At 39.2% G+C, this 18,078-nt stretch overlaps 1 protein-coding gene across 42 annotated transcripts in view; it reads right to left on the reverse strand.

Moving 5' to 3' along the window:
* Window positions 1-18,078, reverse strand: part of MBNL2 (muscleblind like splicing regulator 2) — a 564,932-nt gene that overhangs the window by 62,890 nt on the left and 483,964 nt on the right. For 10 of the 42 annotated variants that reach the window (XM_078657929.1, XM_078657912.1, XM_078657932.1 and 7 more), the window contains 3 exons: window positions 4,090-4,125; window positions 2,814-2,908; window positions 1,840-1,910 (listed from right to left, as the gene is read on the reverse strand). The exons of 6 other annotated variants lie outside the window; for them this stretch is intronic. In XM_078657929.1, the coding sequence (XP_078514055.1) occupies window positions 1,884-1,910; window positions 2,814-2,908; window positions 4,090-4,125 (158 nt within the window). In that variant the 3' untranslated portion in view covers window positions 1,840-1,883. The remainder of the gene's footprint in view (window positions 1-1,839; window positions 1,911-2,813; window positions 2,909-4,089; window positions 4,126-18,078) is intronic. 26 more of the 42 variants (XM_078657934.1, XM_078657917.1, XM_078657920.1 and 23 more) reach the window with 6 other exon arrangements.

The following is an 18,078-nucleotide window of genomic DNA, read 5'->3' on the forward strand; positions in this document are numbered from 1 at the left end:
ATCTTCATAAATCCTACTAATACTTTATGGAGTTAGGTCCGTGCTGTATAATATACATTAAAAACTAAGCAAAAATGGTACACATTTTACACATCTTCATTTTACTTATGTTTTCAATTACACAGTCAACCCACAACAACACACTGTGAAATGTGTACCACTTTTCAAAGGGTGCTTTTGTGCAACATAACTTGTAGTGGTAAACAGAAATGCATGCCTGTTGAAACAAGCAAGCAATGGCTAAAAGAATGCCCCCGAAGCCCCTCGCCATGTATTCTTTGCATTATGTATTATTTACCATTATTACGAAAAGATTAGGAAAGCAGCTAAAGCTTTCTTTCGGTCATGTCTAAAAGCATTAGTTCCATATATTGCTCTACAAGTGGAGAGAGTGTTTCACTGTACAAGAGAAGTTTTAGAATGGCTGGATCGCAGACCATACAAATCTGGTTTTTCCATGCCCCATATTTTGAGTGCAGATTCAAGTGTTCAAGTACAGTCTATATCTACGTAACACAAATGGAGGCAGAATAATATGTCAAAGTGTGAAGGCAAACATCACTACCAACTTATTTCCTGTGAGTCTGGACAAAACTGATATCACTGTACAACATTATGCTATTCAAATACCAAACTGGTTATTTACCTGCAAGTTCAGTTCTCTTTAGGAACGTACTTTCTTCACCGATTTCCAATACTGTTATCTTCCTTTCAATTGGAGAGACCCCATAAACCAGAAGTGTGCACTGCAGGCCCTTGGGAGGGGACCTAAATTGTTGCCGGATTGTCTGGAGAACCATTTACCTTGTAAGTGAGTGTTATATAAATTGTCTGTAAATGTATCTTTTGGGGACAGGTCCGAAATCTGGTATAGATTTGGTCCTTCTGGACCTGCTTTGACCTTACATGATGAACTACAGCTATGAGTAATATTCTTGCCACCTCTGGGAAGAGTGTCCCAAGCAGCAGCGCCTACCTAATACTGCCCCAGTAAAATTGGCTATATAACAGCCAGGAAAACTAGGTGTATCCATAGTGCACAAATATACATGGCGAGGGACAATTTACATTCATGAAACATACGCTAAAGATTATGCGTAAGGAAAAGGAAGCTCCATAATGACTACTTATTTTCAAAAATTGAACGAACAGCAAAACAATTTGTTGTGTGAGTAACTTCACAACCAATCCCAGTTAGATTGTTCTAACATATGCAACCTCTCACGTTTACTCTAGTGCATCAGCGTGAACTCAGTGATGTAAACACAAAAGCAGAAAGCACCCTGGTCAGATCCGTTAAGAGGGATGCTAGATCACCAGCCAGATTTAAACAGCCTTAAAAAACGTTTAGGTGCCTCATCCCTACAATGCGTGTCTGCCGCTGGGCTAGCCTCAGAATGTAGTGTGCATATGAATGTGTCCACAAGTTTTATGTATACAATTTATGCTTTTTATATTCAAAAGGGGTTCTGAGAGGTTTTCATCCAAATAATCAACAGACAGAATTGGGAATTAAGCATTGCAAAAAAGTAAGACTTGATTACACTGCCATAGAAAAGCGGTCATGCTTTATTAGTAAAAACATTTTTCAAAAAGCTCGATCAATTTTTACTTTATTTCCACAGTCTTCTCTAGCTGTACTCCTAAAATAACCAATTGTCTTTCAACTAAATCTTAACATCTTCTACTGAATATCCTCCCGGTTCACTACTTATCCAATTAGAAAGTCATTTGGCATAGGTATTTTGCACGAAAAGCATAGTATAAATGTTGTGCCATCTGAAATCTAGCGCACAACTCTTGTACATCAGCACAGAAAATGTATTGAATACTACCTACATCAGCTGCCTCCTGTACTTCTGTCCTATCCCAAATGTCATTCTTCACCATTCTGTCTCCATCAAAAAATGCTTAAAGAAAGAAACAAGTACAAATTCATTGCACTGAACTCTGGTTTTAGAACAGGAGCACCTTAAGAGTGCACAATTATATCTAAGTATAAGCACAAACAATATGCATTGCCTTGAGCTGTGTCAAACCTACAAAACTTCACATCCTACATACTGAATAGGTAATGCCGGATGACTAAACATTGCAACGGGACTTGCTACCCATTTTAAATTACGTACAAGTGTAAGATACTAATTTGAGCCACTTTGCTTGCACGTGTTTCAATTTAAAAAGTTTGAATGGTTTAGTTATCCTGATCCTAGTTAGCTCAGACATGACATCCCTGCCTCACAATATTACCCTAGTCTGTTTCCCCCATTTAAATTCAATCCAGCCATACATGCTTGATCATAAAACATATTCCAAAACTCAGTCCTAGTCCGAGAATGGACAAATCGATTTGTGGGAAATGTGGCAAGAGTGTTATTGTCAGAATGGAAATGTCATCTGCAAAATAAAAATAAAAACAGGCTCTCAGGCGTATGCTAACCACCTTGCACACGTGCGCACACACATACACACAAACACTCATTTGTATTAAATTGCTATAGTTCAAATGGAAAACTGAAGGTATATTGAATTAACAAAGATGACTCTAGCCCAATATCAGCCATGTTGTTAATCACAAGGTTTTAGGAACAAAAACAAACAATGCGACACAAAAGGTAACCACATCCATAAAGCAGTAAAAGGTAACTTTAAATAAGTGCAGCCCGTCCATTAACAATGGCCCACAGACTAGTTTGAAAAAAAATTTGATGGGTAAACATGAAAAAAAAATTCTCTTGGAGAATTTTTTTTCTAAATATCAGCACTCATTTAGAGTTTGGGATTTGTGAAAGAAAGCTTTAAAAGAAGCAAACCTGATTGGCTGTGGCTGCTGCGGCGAAGGGGACACTTGTTGCAGGAGTTGTTGCTGCAGAGACAGTGGCAGACGTAGCGCTGTGCATCATGGGTACTTTCAGGAGGGGAACCATGGAAGCAATGAACAGGAGGGTGTAGCATTATGGAAATAGAAGTGGTATTTGGCATGGTGAATATCACACAGCAGCAGCAAGCCATCACGGGTTAAACCAGCAGATGGCATGCAATCACAATGCAAAGCAAGAAAGCATGGGAGAGAAATAAAAAGGGAAAATAGCTTATTACAAGTACAATTAAAGAAGGTTGGTAAAAAAAAAAAAAAAATCAAAAAAAAAAATCAGTGATTCCCAGAAAATACAAAGCAGAAAGAAACAAAGTTCTGATTAATTTGACCTTATGATGTAAACGCGGACACACACGGAGGCTTTCAACTGCTCATCCATTAATACAACCACCTAATACTGCAGTAATATTTCCAACTTTTAAATAAAAAGTGAAAATTAGGGGGTTTCCACTCTTTTTCCGCAAACCAAATCAGATTTTCTTAGAAATTGTGCTTAAGCTGCTCCACTAAATCTTTTTCCTCTATGTGTTCAATGTTTAAAGAAACAAAACCTTGTGTAGTTTAAGATTAGCAACCATCACACACTTGTTGATGGATTTTAGAATACAATAACAATACTAGCACCCGTTTGGGTTTTATTGCGAGCCTCAAATCAAGCCTATCAAAAAAATTAATCCAGCTAGTAATGTCATTTGTAAAACTGTTTTTTTATGGATGCTTCTATCTGCGCTAGGGTGGAAGCAATCCAGTCAGTCTTGTATTTGGTACAGTGACGCAGCAGATGACAAGTAATCATAGCAAATGTGGAACATACGGAAATTGTAATGAAGACCTTGTGTTCTAGACAAATAAGTGATAAGGACTGGCCAGAGGGCACACTTCTGGGAAAGGCTGATACAATTTTCTTACACAACAAAAAGGAGTAAAAGGCACAGAACATGGCAACTTAAAAACGGTAGATGAAAAATATTTTTTTTGTAGAAACACGTAAAGTACTAAACAATTTCTGTATTTCTTAAATTTCATCAGTGAGCGAGTTGCAGGTAATGTCGTATTAAACTTAAAAATTACTTTCAAATATCGAGAAAGGCAATAAAACAAGTAACTTAAGTATTTCTCCAAAACATACAGTGAATGCTTTAGAAACATACAGATACATATAGGTGGCATTTCAAACAATACAAAAGAGATTGATAAAGGTTGGAACCTACCAATACTGTTAGCGGGAGTCATGCAGAAAACTGACCCTGCATGTCATGCAATGATACAGTAGGTGGAAGAGATGAATAAAGGGAAAGAAATAGGTTAGCCGTTTAGAGACAACATTCAAGGTGTGATTCAAGCATAGCTCTGTGTAAGTAGACGTTAGTTAAAACACCACTCTGAAAGGTCATTTGTAGTTTATGTACTGTAGGAGTGCCACCTGGTCAATTTAAGGAACATCAAAGATTTTGCCGCAATTAACAAATTGGCAACTGCACCTTGAAAGTATAAAAATAAAAATATAGGGTGGATTCATTTACATAGATCTATTAACTTGTGGGGGGGGGGGGGGAAAGAACTCGGGATTATTATTCAATCTACTAGCTTTTTTATTTTCTACTCTTCTCTCTGATTTAAAGATACATCAGGAATGGGCATTCTGGCCACACAAAGGACATGAGTTACTTTAACTCCTAGGACTTAAATGAAGAGTAAGTCTAAGGTCTCCAGGCCTCATAGATCACTATTTGCATTTTGTTTAGTACGGTCTGGCAATACACGTTCTTCCTCCCAATTGATTATCAATGAGTCTATTGTAATTTAATACTAGGATGTTCCCTTGAACTCTGATACTGCAACCGACCTTTAATCTGTCAACTCGTTATAATCTTTATGACACTAGACAGAGAAAATGTACTGATGGAGTTCTAAATGTGTCAAAAGGACTACTCTGCACAATTTCTATGGTTTTCTTTTTTATTAACTCAATGCACATACCTCCTCTTGACAAAATCTATCACTCAAATGTCCGTCTACATTTGCTGTTAAAAATCCCTTTTCTTGTCAAAGAATATAAAAACAAAATGTATGACCATTACCTGTGAATAAAGGCATTCCATAGTACATAAAGTAAATGAAAAAAAAACAAATAACTGAAAGATCAAAATCTATATTTAGGTGCGTGTTTGGTACTTAATTGGATCTTGAGATTTGTTAAGTTAAACTAAATCAAACTACAAATGACCTTATTATGAAAGGTGACCACCACAAAAATGTACATTGTCAATAAGGTATCAAAAGTTCACTTAAATAAGGACATGTCCACAGTGGCATAAATGCCAGGCATGGGTAGCTCATCCCAACATAACACCAGATCTGGGAAGTGAAAATCATGCAAGTGTATTTGCACAGATTAATAAATCTGGCAAATTCTGGCAAAGTAACTGGTTGGAAAAGGTTAACAAATGAATTAAAATCATAGCCTGGATTATTTTGCTTCTACGTCAGAAATCATAGCTTGGAGTAATAATCTGCTTCTAAAGCTTCGTTTGATTTGACAACAAACAGGGCAAGGAATTAATGGATGGAGCACACTATCCACCTCTCAACGGACAAGCCTAAATATCATTTCTGGATGGGCTGTTTTTTTTTTTTTTTTAAATACAAGTTGTTGCAATCCCTAAAAATATATCTCGTGCACTTATATGTTAAGCATTCCTTTTAAGAACCAGTCCACAAATCCAGCTATAACTTATATGTAGTCTGAAAGATTCAGGTGACCTAATAAAGAGGACACAGGGGACAAAAGTAATTGTTGGCCTTTCCAAACCAGCTTCTTTATACAAATGTGAAGTAAGGACCTTCGTTTCAACACATTTGTACCCAACAGACACAGAGCCCATCATTTTTAAATGCTCAAACCAAACTTATTAGAAATACAGTATTTCAATTTTCCCATACCCAGGCGTTTAAAGTAAACGATTTCTGAAACAGCATTCAACATAAAGTAAGCAAAATATTATAAAGCTAAGGGGGTACTGAATGGGATTTCATCTGTGCCAAGCAGTCTAAATACATAAAACATTGTAAAGTCTAAATACAAAAAACATTGTAAACCAACACATAAATAATTGAATTACAACAAATCACCTTGATTTCAAACAGCTATCTTAAAATACGTGTGTGTGTACTGCAATACTGTTTCCAGTTTTAAAGATGCAGCTCCCCCTTATTTGTGCAACAGCGGCCTTTGCATTTTAGTGGCGAGCTAAGGTCAGTTATGTCTGTGGTGTCAGAGCTTTCCAGTGGTCACTAGATAAACCATCCTTCCACTGTTTACAGTGAAAATACACAATTAGAAATAGCTTAAAAATAATGTGGACCTTAATAGTCGCGGAAAAAGTCAAATTTACAAATAACGACTGCAGTTTAAATATATTTTATAACTATTTTTTTCAGATTAGAAGCTACACTCCTGGAGCCTAGGGAAATACTAATGCACGAAAACGTCGCCACAAGGAGCTGTACAGAAACAAAAAAAACATTATCACAGTGATGAACTACACCCGTGGTGGGAATTGGTTTTCAAACTGAGCAAGAAAGGGTCCTGCTGGCAGCAGGGTCAGGCTGTTGAGATGAGGACACTGCGCCAGGCAGGTTTCCTAAAGGTGTACGGAGAGGAAGGCTCTCAGTGAGTAGCTGCTGGAACAAAAGAGGTGTTGAATGGGAGAAAAGGTGGGCAAGGGGGCAGAGTGGAGGTCCAAGCAAGGGTGGTCGCACCCCATCCAGGTAAGACAGTACTTAATTTAGTTTTAAAAGAACATAATATACAACAGAGCATACGTTATAAAGCAAAATAAGGTATTTTTTACATGAAAGTTACTTTTGACGGTTAATTTTAACCATTGAAATAGACGCACATTTACGTGTTTTTTTCTTTTGTTATTTTTGCCACTTTGTTAAAGTCCACATCATTTAACATGGGATGGGGAAGAAGCATGTGAGGCTTACTGAGACCGATGTAAGAGGAAATCTAAGATCAACTAGCTGAATGAGCTCCTAAATTACATAACATGGTTATTCTGCTGAGGAGAATACAACCGAATTTTATCGCGCAATAAAGCATATAGTCCAACTGAAAGAGCAAGTCAGCGAAAACTCCTCTTTTACATAGCCTAGTGGTTTTTAATGCATCTACTGTGACTTCCAATGGAGATGAAATAGGGTCCAGTTGTCACCCACTGCATCACATTAGCATTCCTCTACTACAAAGATCCTTCCCAGCTCTGGGAGTAGATGTTTTTCGCGACTTTAAGTCACCTACGAATTACTTCTAAATATCGAGATGTTCATGTAATAGTTGTCAAGGCATTACAATTGCAGATGAAGGATGCAAAATACTAGGCATTTATCTATATCTGAGGACCCTGTGAGAGAAAGCGAGACCTCAACTACTGAGCCAGTTTAACTGTTCCAAAAACAGATATATGAGACTCATCTCGTCCCAAGCAACCCCCGCTATCAGCACCAGGATACCCTCCCAGGTGAACCTTATGCTCTACAAATAAACACAACAGTTATGGACTGGCCCACATCAAGTCAACGTGATCAGGTACAGATGTCAATCTCCAGGGTTTTCTATGCCACAGTATAATTGAGGAGGAATTCAAAGTACACAAGCACTATTTGATTCAACCACTTCAAAAGAGGATGTCCTAAAAAAGTCCATATCCGACACAGTTTTTATCACCCAACTATTTAGTTTACTTTTTTGATGGTGATGGATCTGACACAAAGCATACATTTCTGCAGACTTTCTTAGCTTTACCCTCTCACTGATGAGGGTCTTGACGCTGATCAACTGCTGAATACTTACTTGACACTTAAAACCACATTTGACATATTTTTAAAGAAAACGACAAATGTGCACATATGGTGCTCATTTATGTTGCTTCTTGAGATGACTATCATAAATAAACTTCGTTACTGCATCGTAAAAGTATGCAGAAAGAGTAGACTAGATGTAAATTGCTCCTTTGAATAACATAGGGTCGTACTTACTAAGATTTCAAGGTATTCTAGTAATGTGAAATAGAAATGTGAAAGTGATAACTCACGTGTGGTGGAAGTTCATTAACCAGTCGTCTTTGAATAATAAGAGATAAGTGAAAAATTAACAGAACTAAATGTAAATTAAATAACGTGTAAATGATTGCTTTAATACTATTTTTGTATATGTTAAAGTGGGCATCAACCGAGCGAAAGAAATGGTGTTGCACGTAAATGCTAATTCCAATTTCACTGAAACTTTCAGATAATGATCTTCACATATGTACTAACAAGAATAATTTGAAACTATTTAGTTATCTTATCATTTGAATTAATTTTACATGTTCGTACCTTTGAACTACAGTAGTACGTTAAAGTTACGTCATTTACAATGGAACTAACCTGCCTCAAGCATATATATACTGCAATCAAATGTCATAATTCATAAAGAAAGTGCATATTTGAATGCTTATATTCTTGCTTATATTAAGCTAAATTCAAATAGGTCTGTCTGCTTATTCATGTATATTTTTCCTTTTCCCCTGTTCTACTCTGTCCCTATGGGAGATTAGATCAGTATTTCAAATGTTTTTCAACTCTATCCTGTTTCAGGAGTTCACATGCTCTTACATGGACCATTGGATAAAATCATTGTTCCACCAGGAACATCTGCCTGGGAAGCTACCTTTTTGAACTTGTTCATGGGCCTTGTTAAAGGATCTTTGTTTAAAGGTCCACATGTACCGGATGATCTGATCCTTTAGGTAACATGAAACGCATTTATTTCCGTATAATGTGTCTTCATGTCTCATGACAAGCATTCTATATGAACTGACCAATTGACTGAGTGGTCTGATCTGATGATGTGACCCAGAAGGTGCCACCTTGGAACTGAGAAATTATATTATCCATTTGGATTGATTATTGTACACACATTCCTTTTGCCACCTTTCTCATGAGGATTCCTTCCTATCGGACTGAGAGACAGATTTCGTACTTGCTGACTGTTCTGTCAGGCGCATTCGGTGTGTGCTATTCCCCGGGCTTCTTTCCCCCGTGGAGAGGATCTTTGAGCTGAAATGATTAATACCCTTTCCTTAACTCTCGTTCTAGAGCTTTGGTAATTGATAGCCCGAAAACGATAAATATGATTAAACTGTATCCTTACATTCAAGTGCCTGAGACTGCTGGATTTACTTCCTAAATTTAATGATAAATTCAAACCATTTAAAGATCTTGTTTCTGTCTCTCTATGACTGATCTTCAGTGATTGACTCTGCATTTGCATAGCTTAATGAGGGATGGGAATTCGAATAGAGAGTTTTCTAGTCAACAGGTCCTAATGTTACTATTTTGCTCAGCTTTAACTAAATTGCTTGTATGTATGATCCAAGCTCGTCTAAATTTCTTCAGGCGATTTGGCTAGGCAGTAATAATCCTGTACTTGTATAGCGCAGCATGGAGAGTCATATACATGAATCTAATTACTAGTTTGTAAGTCAGTTATCCAATTCTTGGCCCTCAGTGGATAACTGGATTGGATCCTCTATATCCGACCCCTCACCGCACAGTTCAAGATCCATCGGAGGGCCAAGTAAAGGACTCTGAGGTGTAGTGCAGAGTAAATTTAAGATCAAAAGAAAATGGGCCCAGTAAGGGGAAGTTAACATATACTGTTCCTTACATAAAAGTCTGATGTGTTGTCTACTGTGATCAAGATACATTAAGCATGCATAGAAGGAATCAACGCAAACCAATGTGATTTGATTTTAACTATTGTAGACCTCAAAAGAAGGTATGTGCAAAATACTTCGCGTCAAGAAGGTGGAACACAAAAGTGCAAATACAAGTAGATGCAGTTTACTTTCTTTTAAGCGAAGAACAAATAGCCAACCAAGAAATGTAGAGCAATATGGCTGTTCCAAAAGTGTGTCCATGTATCTGTCATCTTGAGGGGTAAGCAAAGTTTCCAGGAAAGTAATAAGGGCATGAAGAGCAACTTCGATATCAGACACTACTCGCAAACCTAGTGGAAAAGGTTGCGTCAATAGGCAAGGGATTGGAAATACTGAGACGGAGGTTGAAAGTCAAATTTATCATCAGAAACTTAAAAGGAGGCCTTCCATTTAAATGTGATTAATTTTTGAGGATTAATCAGCTGGAGGATGTGAGAAAATCAGGACCACATTTTGGGAATGAGCAATATTAATATGAATCTTACCCAAACCCCTAAGCTGCTGCATGCCAAGAAGGACACAAGAATGCTCTCATCAATAAGTATGCATGAATTAGAATATCCCCAGACGGATGTCCAATTTCTTTGTTCATCAGAAAACCATACTGGCAGATCATCCCTCAGTGACTTGCAATCAGCAACAGTTCATTTTGAATTTCATTTGTCTCAAGGGAAACAAAGTTTCCTTTCTTCTTAAACTGAGTCTTCAGTCAAAGAGGTAAGACAAGTCTTTGGGCACCAGGTGCATAAGTTAAGTAGTATTATGGGTTACTCACTTTGCCTCACTGTATTTAGTCTTATCTCCTATACTGTCGATAGAGGACCTTTTTTAAATGCTCAAAGTCATGTAACAACCGCTACCAGAAAATCACCACTCTAACCTGCTTATGTGCAGGGTCTGTGAATAGAAATGCCATACTATCTGGTGAGGAGGACACGTTATGCGTGTAGAGTTATTGAAGGACCATTTGTAACCACAGGCACATTAGTTGGAAACATTACGTTGGGAAATGAAATGACTGTCCAGTGCACTACTGCACAATGATCAACTTCGGTAGCATTGGCACAGATTGCACCTGTTTATTTCCCATGTGATAGTAAGACAATGCACAGTAGGAGCATGGTCTAAACAATATGGCCGAAAATGTAACAATTTAGACCAGCAAGAGAAAGGAGTGTTATTTATGTGGAAAGCTCTCACAAGCTCAAGGAGACTCAACAAGCAGAACCTAGGCATCCCAACGGTGCATGGGAGGTTCAGGTACCCGTCTAACAGAGAAGATGTCTAAAGTAATTTCATGTGACCACTAGACCCACTGACTCCCTCGCATGGTTACCTGTAGAGCTGTGAAACAAAGTAATTTGCACTGAAGAATGTCCTGGTGCATTCTTATCCCCAGGGTGATTACCGCAGGTAAAATTGAGATCATTCTTATACAAGTTACCTACAAGTAAAGGGCAACACTCGAAAGTTTCATAACAATCTGATGCAGACATACTGCTTTCTATTGGCACAGCCCTCTACAGCTTGAACACCCACCACAAGGCAAACTTTTAACCTTATTAAACTCTGATCAAGCAATTTCTTTGTGGACAGGACGCCCTGTCATGTGTAGAAGTACATGACACTGTCAATACTCAAATATGAGACCTAGATGGGAGCGCCTGAACCCAGCAACATTAACCAGTTGAAAACACAGCTTTGTTTTCGGAGGGATTTATAAAGAGGCTTGATTCATACAGTTAAGCCACTGCTTGCCTCATTCATTTTCTGCTGAAAAACAGCAAATTAAATCTTCAATTGCTTGGGAACTAGACAGGACACGTTTCTGGTTAACAGCTAGAAAGAAAAATTGCAGTGTTTCAGAAAATGTGTGCAGAGTTAAATACCCATGGCCTGACAACTTTGGGACAAATGTTTACCCACTCAATACAAGAATGAGCAGCATGGGAAAGGCTCAGACCTCAAAAGGTTACCTGAAAGTGCAGCAAATAGGCATAGTATTGCCAGGAGGAAAGAAGAAACTGCGGCATGAAGATAGGAATCCGGATAATGCTGAGAAGGCATGACAAATAGTCATAGTACACAGGAGCAATGCCATTTGTGTTTATTTTTTTTATGTTTTAGAAACGTTTGAGTTATGCCACACAAGACCGTATGGCCAAATAGTTCTTATGCAATAAAACTAAATAAACAGCCTTCGGAGAAGCTTCCAGACTCACGTGTTGAATGTTATCACACCTTTTAAATATGATGTATATCTGCCTACAACAACACTCTGCCAGCTTTTGCCAGCTAGGGGGGGTGATGTCCAGGAGAGGACCACAACACCCAGCAGCAGGCCCCACTGAAGGCCATGCCCCTTTCTCGCTCTTAAGCACAGTGCGGTCTTTGTAACCGCCAACTACAGGACTCTGCCAGATTGGGGGTGACATCCAGGAGAGGACCGCAACACCCTGCACCCCCTACTGAATGCCACGTGGGACGCGCCCTGGCAAAGCCCGCGCCAAGGGTGGGCCCATGCTTGCCCCTCAGAGGCTGGGCTGGTCAGACCCCTCCCCTCCCCCCCCTCTCCCAAAAAACAATGAGGTTCTGGGACTTACGAACATACCACTATGGGAAAAAGGTAGACCAAACAAATTGAAGCAGGAGGGGAACGTATCCACGCTAGATTCCTTTCTGGTAAGGGCTGAAATGTACTGTGCAAAGAGATTGAACTGACAGAACATAGACTGTCCCTTGGAGAACTTAATAATGGGGTCATCTTTAACAACTGTCTCCCGAGCAACCTAATCACTGACCCCACGGGGCATAATTTGCCAGATCCTCCTCCAATTACTTAGGGGGGTTTAAATAATAGTGCTGTCTCACCAAAGTAACCACCAGTCATAAGAAAGAGAGGAGGGACTAGACAACAGCACACCCTAAAACCTAGGAATTTGAAAGCGGCGTCTAATGTAAGCGACCAGGTTTACACTATGGCTCTTCAAATGAAAAGGCCCAGAAGTACACACAAAGTTAGAACAGATTATATTAAATGCGATCCAGCCTCTAATAATACGTCTGGAAGCCTAAGAACAGCGATTAGTGACACTAAACGAGAACGGAGCGTCACTACAGAAGTCTGGGCCTGCCAATACTTGCACTGAGGCACCAGGGGTTTTAAACCACACCTTAAATTCACCTGGCCCAAATCTGGATGAAAAGGTCAAAAGGTGCATGCAGGAGGACATACATAAATTGAAGATCTACCCACAACAAACATGTGCACAACCAGTGGGCCAGAATTGGGATCGGTTATCGGGTGAAAGCCATACATTGAGGGGGGGAGGGGGATAGGTTCATATAAATAACCAGTCAATTCCCCCTCCCTCCAACACTCAGAGTAATGCAAGGAACTAAGGCACACTTGGGAGCAGAAAAACAAGGGTTTATTCAAGGGACTGGGTGATGAGGGATAATGCAGAGGGGAAGGGGAGAAACAGTTTGCAGGACCTTTCTCTTCCACCGGAAGCTAGCCCATTGGTGCCCATTTTGGTAAATGTTCTGGAATTAAGGAAGTCCCAATACGAAACTACAGAGCAACTCATGGGGAAAGCATTACATTGGTTGATCACATTTGGGAGGGTGGGCCCATTATACATAGGCACATTGTTATGGCCAGGGGAATACCCTGGGTTGGTCCATCGCTGTAATCTATACCAAGGGACTGTATTGTGATCATTTTAACATACAAGAATTGGTGAGAGACTTGTTGGGATGCTTAACTATTGCACCTTCAATGGGAACACGGAAATAAGTCTTACCGTCCGGATTCTTTTACAAACCGAATGAGGTTTGTAGGATTGAGGCTGGTGCAAGAGACAACCCGACGTGCCCATAGGGAGACAATCCAGCAGAGTGGGCCTAATGGGATAAATACCAGAAATACTTTTTCCCCCAGCTTAGAGGAATGCAATTGACTCCAGGAGTCGGTCAATGCTAGAGGCAATGAGAGTAAACATAGTGAGCATGAGAAGGAAAACGTTGGACCGAAGAAAACTAAGTTAATCTCATGGAATATATCAGGATTCAGTCATAAGAGGGCTGTATGGGTGGCAAAACGAAATAAATAAATATGATAGTCTGCCTCCAAGAAACTTGAGAGACAGGACCAATATCTATGGATAGTCTTAGAACTTATCAAACCCCAGCGATTCCAGCTAGAGCAGGCAGGGCAAAAGGCGGGATAGTGACTTTTGTGGTGAATATGGTCAGCATTAGAATAGTTAAGTTCTTCAATTAATCAGTATATTTCTGTTATTTAATATTCGAGGGACAGGAAGTTTGGGATCTGTTATTAATTTATTTTTATAACAATACATTTGAGGGGATGATGGACACTTAGTAAGAGAACTGGAAAAAGCAATTGAGGAAGTTAGTGCAGATTATCCCAAAATATTAAGAATCTTCTGGACGGGTGATTTTAATAGAATAGTTTGTCATTTAATTGATAATATAGTGTGCGGGGTCACAGATTGCTGTGGAGATTCGATTGTACAGTTTAACCACACCATTTATGGAGAGGCAAGGAGTATGATTTTAGTCATACGGGATCTGGGGATTGAAAATAGTGTCAATGGGACCTCAGGAGATCTGTATAAGGCCTATGGTTTCTCCGACTCAGGCTCTGCAATTGATTTTATAATTACCTCTGAACTCTTAAGTACTATGCTTTATAACAAAAGGGTGGTGTTTACGGTTTTTAGTGACCATGCCTTTCTTCCATGTAATATGCGGTGGCAGTTTAAGTCCTGCACACAGAGAGTACCAAAACCTGTCCTGACTTGAAATAATGGGTATATCCTAAAATGGGCCACGGTAGAGGGGCAAGACTTCCTTCATACCCTGATAGTCATTAAGTACTCGAAGATCATGATCTGCCTTGACACTGGTGCCCCTACACATCAAGTTATGTTAGCCTATGCAGAAGTTATGAGAGGGATTAAATACCAACTGACACGCCCTTTCAAGAACACAGATATGATCCAAGATTCATGGTTTGATCATAACTGTACCAAGGCTGCCACCTCGTTGCATACTGCCTAACGTGCAGTTTCAAGGGATCAGGGACGTATATGAGCATTATGAGCAAGTTACAAAGATGCAAGAGGTGTGAGATTAAGGGAGCTAAAGCTAAAGTGTTTGGAAAATTTGAGAATGGCACTGCATAAAAAGGATACCCAGGAATTTTGGAGGGTGTTAAAGGCACCACTCCTATAGGATGAGGAGGCTTCATCCATAGAGACATATAGAGGAAGATAGGTGGGCATCATACTTCCAAAATATATTTAAAAATCCCATTATAATCCTAAATAATAATGTTAGAACAGAGGACCACCTATCTTCCCATCTAACGTTTGAGATGGAAGAAACTGATTGTGCAATGGCTCAGACCATGAATGAATGAATAAAAAGCTTTATTTTTGGTTACTCAAAACCATTAAATAGGGCGTCAAACTTCAAAACATTATTGTCATATCAAAGATAAAAGAACTTAAAAATGAGTAAACACATAATTAAAAGCTAAGTTCATTAATCCGTTTCTCCATGGGGTGATAAATCTCAATGGTTTGACGGTTGTCGACCAGTGGCCTAGCTGTGCGGGGCCATCAGCTTCCGGCGTGTCTGTTGGATAAATTTGCTGAACACAGCCATATCTTTCACGGTTTCCATTGTGAATAGATAGTAGACGGCTTCCTTTATCGTTCTCATTCCTTGTCTTAGTAAAATTGGTTTTAGGTAGCGGTTAATGGCTCAGACCAGCTTACAGAAGGGCTCCTGGTCCCGATGGGGTTCCGGCAAATGTATTTTTTAAAATCTACGGTGCTATGGGGCCCTGTGTGGACTTATGGTTTTAATGTTGCAACCAAACAAGGTCTAGAGTACTTGGAAACATTCAATAATTGTACCAATTTACAAAAAGGGAACTAGGTCAGAACCGAAAATCTATAGCCCCATCTCAGTTGATAGCACGGCAAAAATAATGAGCAGAGTGCTTTTAAATAGGTTAGAGGATTGGACACAAGAAAAAAAGCATTCCAGAGGAGGATGGTTTTAGGAAATGAAAGGGTACAATTGATCAGTGCCTAAACCTGACTATGATTATGTCTAAATAAACATTAGCTAAAGAGGGCCAACTATGCATGGCATTTATGGAATTAACAGCTGCCTTTGAGTGTGTGGCTCACAGTAACCTATGGGTAATAATGGAAGAAATAGGAGTGGATCCCCAAATTATTGCCTTTATTGGGCAGCTATATACAGGAGCAACAGCAAGTGTTCAGTATGGAAGGAAAGGAGAATGCACAAGGGCATTTAATATTGAGAGAGGGGTAAGATAGGGATGTGTACTTCAATCATTTTTGTTCTCCTTGTACAGTAATGGGCTAGAGGCAATATTGGGGTGAACAACACAAAATGTTTCCTATGTAGAATCATTCCCTTACCTATACTCCTCTATGTGGATGATGAAGTGCTCCTGGCAAGGACTCCAAGGGCGATGCAGAAGCTCATAGAGGAATATCTGAGCTTTTTGGCTAGGTTAGACCTGCGTGTAAATGTGTCTAAACCGTTTGTCTTCATTGCGGGAGCATGCCCTAAGAAATCCAACTTCCATATAGAGGAGAGAAAGTTGGAAGTGGTTGATACATTTTCCTATCTGGAGGTATTATTTGACAAGAAGCGATCTTCGAAAAAGATGGCCCTAAGTAGAAAGGCCCTCTTGGAAAATGGTATTATGGCACTTGCAAAGCTTTCCACAAAATTGGGGTCAAAACCCTTACCAGAAATGTTAAACGTATATCGATTGAAAACTATGACTAGCAACACATATGGGGCAGCAATTTGGAGTACGGTAGATCTGGCACCTTTGAAATGTGTGGAGGACGATTTCTGCAAGAAAATGCGGACGCTCCCCCGCTCTTGTGCAAATTTTACCCCCATTTGAAATTGAATCTATTTACCTTAAGGATGTAACTAGACTGTCCCCTTTGTTATTATGGCTTTCCATATGGAAAAGGCAGTGTGTACAATTAAACCAGGCGACCCGGAGGGATTGCTTAAAACTGGATTATTACCACAGGATCCCCTGGCTAAAATATGTAGAGAACACCTGGTCTGCGCTGGGATTGCGAGCTCTATTTGAGTCGCCAGTGCTGTGTGTTAATTTCTCAAAGGCCATACTAAAAAAGGTTTTCCTAGCAAAAGCTGAAAATGATAGATGGAAAAAGGATAACGCAAAAACTACAATAATTGCATACAGCCTGCTTCACCCTCTTAAAGATGTATCACAGTCATACCCATCATTTGTACAGAACCTCCAGTATCGATACATCTTGATTAGGTTTAGACTGAACTACATTCCTTTAACGTTTCCCGGCAAATACCCAATCTGTGATCGATTTACCACTGTGTCCGTGTAATTGGAGGTCAGCTCAAACAACGTTACATATTTTATTCTTCTGCACTTTTTATGGGCCCCAAAGGAAAGCCTTTTCAGTCCCAATACTGCGGAAATATAAATGTGTCAAATTTATGCCTGCATTGCACTTTATCCAACAGTTGCCAGAACCTTATGTGTTATTCCCTCGCCTCCTACTTATGGGTGGAGGCTAGGGGCAGACGCTTGTTCTTGCAGATGTTTTAATGGACATTAATGAGCTGTCATTAAGAAATTGTGAGTTAATGAAATACCATTTTATATGATGCATGGTTTTAGGTGTTTTTATTGGATAGGATTTATTTTAACATGTATTTGTACTTTTTATGGATTGAAATAATGTGAAATAAAGTAGAACATTGATTGACTGATTGGTATATCTGAAGTTCTATTATTAACCACTGTACTTTTGCTGGGATTATATTTTTTCAGCTTACGTAAAAGTGACTGTCAGGATTAGGCTAGCTGCGTAACATGGTTTCATGATTTGGGATGAACTGTGTACAGTTTTAGCTTTTATTATTCGTCTTACTCGTTATGCCACCAGTTACAGGTGAGTTCAAATAAAATTAATTTACGGGTGAAAAATCTTGAGGCTTGATGATTTAATCATGGTTGTGTGCATTTACGGGCCATGCAACTGGACCTAAACACCATTTTTGGAAATATCTGGGTGTTGATTTAGAGAAAAGAACACAGTTTGAGCACTTACATATTGCTTATTGTATTTTAAACCCATGCGCTCCCATGGTGAATCGAGAATACCAAAATTAAGAACTTTAAAGAACACGTCGACTATGTACTGCAAAATTGTCTTACATGCACATACGACAACAACAAATCGCAAACTTCTGCAAACCACATTTGGGTTGTGTAGGTTTTTGCATGTCAAAAATAGGAGGCAAACAGAAGCGGTTACCAAATTGCTTTTTCCTGATAGGTAGGGAAATCAC

This window comes from Lissotriton helveticus, chromosome 8 (assembly GCF_964261635.1).
Source record: "Lissotriton helveticus chromosome 8, aLisHel1.1, whole genome shotgun sequence".
Classification (NCBI taxonomy): Eukaryota; Metazoa; Chordata; class Amphibia; order Caudata; family Salamandridae; genus Lissotriton; species Lissotriton helveticus.